Source organism: Medicago sativa, chromosome 7 (genome assembly GCF_051527215.1).
Source record: "Medicago sativa cultivar Bolivia chromosome 7, Bolivia_mono, whole genome shotgun sequence".
NCBI lineage: Eukaryota > Viridiplantae > Streptophyta > Magnoliopsida > Fabales > Fabaceae > Medicago > Medicago sativa.
This window is the reverse complement of record NC_140755.1, coordinates 82,629,947-82,635,969: the sequence shown is the minus strand read 5'-3', so window position 1 is coordinate 82,635,969 and position 6,023 is coordinate 82,629,947. Positions and strand designations below refer to the sequence as shown.

The 6,023-nt window shown below is 34.4% G+C and overlaps 1 protein-coding gene across 1 annotated transcript; it reads right to left on the bottom strand.

Annotated features, from left to right (window-relative positions):
* Positions 1-3,286: 3,286 nt before the first annotated feature.
* On the bottom strand, positions 3,287-6,023 carry LOC146909278 (INO80 complex subunit D-like protein). Its single transcript, XM_085727169.1, has 2 exons — positions 5,481-6,023; positions 3,287-3,844 (listed from the first exon to the last, which is right to left on the bottom strand). Exons 1-2 carry the CDS (start codon positions 5,912-5,914, stop codon positions 3,595-3,597), a joined length of 684 nt encoding a protein of 227 aa, XP_085583295.1. The 5' UTR covers positions 5,915-6,023; the 3' UTR covers positions 3,287-3,594.

Genomic DNA, 6,023 nt, shown 5'->3' with positions numbered 1-6,023 from the left:
TTAAGATTCTTCAAGTAATAATCTTATAATCCTCTTAAAAAAAGTTAATAATAACTAGATAAAACAAAACTAGTAATAATAACTAGATAAAAGGTAGGTGTACTTGGTGCTGGTGCATATCCGTAAGAAGGAAAATACCGAGGTGCAGAAGTATGGTGCAAGAATTAAAACTCAGGAGGTTCGTAGAGGAATTATATATGATTTGTAAGAGTAATTCTTAATACTCAGGGGGTTCATGTGCATCCCCTCACTTGAGAGTGGCACCGCCCCTGAGTATGGTTGGTTGGGAATATGCCAGACCGCCTTACAGGGGCTACGGCCAGTGGTGGAGCTAAAAAAATTTATGAAGGGGTCATATTTTTAAGATATAAATATGTATTGTGACTAAAATATTTACAATTAAAGTTGTAGCCAAGTGGTTCGTTTGTAGGACTTAACACTAGAAGGTGAGGTTCTTAACCGCTTTGTTAGAGTGTAAAGACATGATTTGTAGTGCAAAGTTAATATATATAATATAACATTTAGTTAAAAATGTGTATATATACCTATTAAAAATGAATATTTTTTAAACTTTGGGGAGGTCATGGCACCCCCTGGATCCGCCTCTGCCTACTACCTGGCTGTTTAGTTGAGAGGCCTAGGCTTATGTTTTTTAAAAAGTCTATTTAGTTAAATAAGTTAGGTTTCCAAAAAAGCATGTTAAGTTTAATAGACTAACCTATTAATACCTATCTATTAAAAAGTGTTATTTTATATTAAAATAACTGCATGTATACATTAAAAATAGAAACTTCTTTTTTCTCTATCTACAAATAAAAAAAATCTTAAGTAGGCTTTAAGACTTGTTTAGTCTATTTAGTATGCCAAATGAACTATTTGATGACCTTAATGTAAAGTAGGTCTGAAAGTAGGCTTTCAGACCAATCCATTTTTTTAAACAGGCCAGGTCAAACCAAGAAAAACAGTCATGATACGCCATAAGCCAGGTTTTTTAATAAGGACAATTTTGACGTTTTAAAATAAATATGAGGATAATTATGTCAATATAATTAAAATTGTATTAACTCTTCTCTCCTTCTCTCCTCTCCCCTCTAAAAAACTCCAATTTGAAGGGGGCAATAAATGAGTTTATGAGGGATTTTGCTCCCCTCTTTCCCTCCCCTCCCCTGCCGTCCTAAAAATTAAACTAAACACAAAAAGTTTAAAATATTCCCTCCTCTCCCCTCCAAAAATCTCGAACCAAACGGACTCTAAAAGGAGAGGTATTGTGACAATGTATTCCCTTTCTTTTATTTTTGTATTTTATGTTGCCTTAGACTTTTGTATTTTGGCTTTTAGCATGAGCTGGTAATTATTTGGTATTAGACGATTGTTTAATTGTTAAGTTTAGGTAATGAGTGACTTAATCTTGTGGTCAACTTACCCTTTATGTATAGCCTTTTGGCCAAATGAAATACACATAGTTGATATTAAAAATTACTTCTCTTCTCTCCTTCAAATCCCTAATTCCCAAATTCCATTTCTACGGTATCAAACTTCTTTCTTAAGTAGAAGTTTCTGGTGTAAAGATTAGGTATTAACGGTTTAATCCTAATATCTTTTTTCCTGTTACACAAGTATACAATGTCAAGAGTCAAAACTAGTCAATTAATAAAACTTGAACTAAATGTCATTTGAAATATGCAAAGTGATGGAATAAGGTCAAAGCCACTCAAATTGCTACTTGCAACAAGATTATACAAGTGAGAACCAAAGGCCGAGATAAGTTCTTAGTGGGTCATAACATTAATAATGTTTTTCTAATGTTCATTTATAGAGATGGGAAAACATTACTATAAAGAAACAACTCAGGGTAGAGAAAGGAAGAGGAATTTTAGCAAGGGATCAAGCTTCAATAAAAAACACTTACACTAAAAAAACCAAGTGTTTAGAGATCTACATTGGATGAAGTATGATATCTTTTACTTTACAAATTGATGTTGTAGAGTTAAATTATATTCAGCCAAAACTTTAAGATGTACTCAAAGTTTACCTAAAATATGTTGGGCCACTCGTTTTATAACTGTTTGGGTCATGCTTTTAATGTTCAACCCTAGGCATGATGAGGTGTTTCGAGGGTCTCACATTTGATGAGGTATCACCTCCCTCTCCTTACAAGCCAACTTTGTAGAATTGAGTTAGACTCAATCTAAATTTTAAGAACAAACATGAAGTTTTTCGTTGGAATATGAAGTAGAAGGGCTTTAAGCAGCAAATTATCATTGGCATATTGTCAATAAAAGAAATGGAGGAAACTCACAAGGAAAATATACTTATTGCTTCACATCCAGATCAATGAGTCAAGCCATGGTGGTTCACAAGGAAAATATACTTATTGCTTCACAAGGAAAATATACTTATTGCTTCACGGCCAGCGGTTCATCATTTAGAAATAAATGTAACAAAAATAACAAAAGGAAATAGTAGCTACTTATATTTCCTAATACTATAATAGTTAGGACCATTTGCAACACAAGAACCGAAATGTCATGAACATCTCTTTTGCCAAGGACATGTGTTAACTTCAGTGTGTTTGTTTGAGGAGAAAATCACTTTAAAAAATAAAAAACACTTTTCACGAACGTCTCCTAGAAGCAGAGATTTCAGCTTCATATATCCACGGTAAAATGTATTGCAAACGTGAGTCTATCATTAGCAAAAGCTAAACCAAACATGGTATTAGTTAGGTTTGTGCAAAGCTTTTTTTTTTCTTTCAAAAACCATCGGTTAAAAAATATTTTTACGCTGAAAATAATAACTATTTTGATTTAACTTTTAAAGAAAAATATTTTTAATAGGGGAGAGAGAGAAATCCAAAATCTCTTATAATTTTAAAGCAACACAAAATAGCTTGTGTTTTTTTTAAAAAATCTTAATAAAGAATAATAATCTCCAAATCATTTATACCAAAATCACTTTTATATTTTTTTTTTGTGGTGGCCGGGATTCGAACCCCGAACCTTGCATATTTTATGCATTGTCCTACCAATTGAGCTATACTCACGAGTACACTTTTATTTTAATCTATAACAAATGGTTTTAAAAAGGCAAATAATTGCACTTCCTTTCATTTTTTTCCCCGATAGAAACAGAACCTGAGGTGATATTCTTTGCCGTGCTGAGTTTTAACAGATCAAATGAATTCATCAAGCACTTTTTGCACTTCACTAATTTATAAAAACCAGCAAGCCATTTACTAAAGTTAAATGACTTTACCATATGAGCATCAAGAATTTTAGGATAGAAATTCCAGATCCAATCAACAAATTGTTATTATGAATAACAAGCAACAATTTAATGTATTGTAATGCTGCTCATAGAATGCCAATAAAATGACCGGGTAAGGATACAGAGTCGCAAAATTTAAGGACATAACTAGCATACTCACAATTTACAGGTATCTAAAGTACATTTCTTATTGACACTTGATACTTCAACAGTAAACACCAAATCATAACTCTGTTTCTCGGATATTGGAACCTGCCCTCCCTATATACTGTGCAATGTCTTTAGTGAATCAATAATATTTCCAATAATCAGCATCATTATCTTTGGTTAATCAGTCTCAGGTTTAGGTAAAGCTGCCTTGCGCGCAGCTTTTCGTTTATTTTGAATTTGGCGGACAAATTCAGGAATTAATAGATGTAACTGCGGACTAGGCTTACCATTAACTGGGACGTTATGACCTGCCCTTTTTACAGCACGAAGCAAGCATTTTTCGCCTAATTGGTAATGAGCAGGGCATACCAAAGGAACCATGGATCTCAATACTGGCTTATTACAAAAGACTGGCCCTGTTGGCAAACTGCATAAAGCCAAAAGTTTATCAGCCGAATTGTCTTCTGTAGGTAATAATAATTATTACAAATAAGAAAACAATAAGTAATACATGAAAACAGAAAAGGACAAGAAAATCAATTTATCAATTGTTGACAATAAATGATACAAACAATGATACAGTACAATACAAGCATTAAATTTAATTAGTAGGATAGGTACAGACAGAGGTGTAAGTTTTGAATAGAAATTCCTGTATAAAAACCAAAAACTGTATAATGCAAGATGGCTCATTCACATTGGTGAGGTTGTGAAGTTAACCCTTTTAACATGTACACTGCATGCCACACAACTAAACTGAAGGCAACAGATATGTATTGATGCTTGGAAGTTGGAAGTCATGGAGTGATTTTTGTATATTATAAGCTGATAAGCACCCCAAGCACTTGGAAAATTCTCCCTTAATACTTACATCTCAAGGGAGAAGAATCAAATCACTAAGTACTCCAACGAGCATCTCATCCTACTTGACGTGGGACTTAGGCATCCTATAATACCCAAGTTTCTATCATAAGCAAGGATGACAAGATTGAAAGAAGGTAATCTTGTACATTCTCAAGAACTTCGAATCAAACTTGGCCAAAAAGGTCCAGGTTATTATTCGGGTCCATGAACTGAATAAAGATTGAGGATGACAAAATTGAATAAAAGTGACAAAACAAAAAATGTCCCACACACTGTTGAATTACAATTATAACTACACACTATGCAGCACCAACATTTCAGATTGACAATGTGTCTAGTGTCTGAATCATGGCTGGTGTCTAACATGTATCAGTGTACCTGGTTCCATTCAATCTATATGTGTTTGTGCTCCATAGACTACAAGTGTTTATGTGTCAACCAAAAACAAGAGAAAAAAGTAGTCATGTTTTAACCGAAAGGAAAAACAATTTTGAACAGATATACATCATTTAACTTAACTAGAAAACAAAAGAGCATGCATTCAGCAAGAAAGCAAAACAATCAATAACCTATGAAGCACAGACGCCCCACCGATTAGACATGTCCCGGTGTCCGACACCGACATGCCATCACGTTGAATTATGTCAATTTTTCAAATTATTATCGGAGTTGACGTGTTAGCGTCTGTGTCTATACATGTGCTTCATAGTCAATAACCAATATGTCAAGAACAACAACACTTCTGATTGAAGGCACCAAAACATATATGATCACATTTGATTAATCAACTTTCTCAGACTATTACAGGTATCAGCGTGTCATTGTCATTCCGGTGTCCGTGTCTTTGTCGGTGCTTCTCATAAAACATATTACCAAAAACATATAAACAAACAAAGTTACCCATTTTTCTCATCAACCACAACCACAGTCAATACTCATTATTCCAAAACCCAGTCAAAAAAATAATAGTATTTTCCAAAGCCACACAAGAAAATCCAAAAAAAACATTATCTTCTTCTACATAACAACAAGCCCTAAAAACACAAATTACCAAATTGCAAGAAACACAATTATCCATATTTGTTATTAATCAAAAAATTCTACATCACTCAACATTACCATCATCAAAAACAATACAGTAACGCCAAAAAATCAATAAATTAAATTAAAAAATAAATAAATAATTAAAAAAAACTCACCTTTTTGCCACGGCGGTGCAACCACGATAAAGCTTCTGATTAGGATCAGACAAAATATGCGCATGACAATACTTAGTAAGAGCCATAGCCTTGGTCTTGCAACCACTAGAAGCACACCGAACAAAGTCATCACCATTATCAACAGCAGCAGCAGCAGCAGCAGAAGCGTTACCCGAATTTCTTTCTTCATCTTCCTTGAACGGACTCCTTCCATAAGTCCAGTAATACTCTCTGTACTTAGCCTTAAGCTCTTCCATTAACGCCCAGTAATGACCTCGGTAACAGCGAGAGAGTTGTCTGACACGGCGGAGGCGGCGGACGAGGACCTCGCGGCGGGTTAAAACGGAGGAGTTAGCGAGGGCTAAGTCTTCGTCGGCACCGTCGATTGTCATCGGCGCGATTTGTTGCGGTGGTTGCTGTTGAGAGTCTTCCATTGGTGGTGGTGGATTTATTGGAGAGATTTTCGGCGTTTCTTTTTGGGTTTATTTGATTTTGATTTTGAAGTTTTGTTTTTTCAAAAGAGAAACAGAATCATATGCATTG

Coding starts and splice junctions, on each gene's coding strand:
- LOC146909278 (XM_085727169.1), bottom strand. CDS start 5,914: ATGGAAGACTCTCAACAGCAACCACCGCAACAAATCGCGCCGATGACA. Junction 3,845..5,480: donor TGCACCGCCGTGGCAAAAAG/GTGAGTTTTTTT, acceptor GGCTTTATGCAG/TTTGCCAACAGGGCCAGTCT.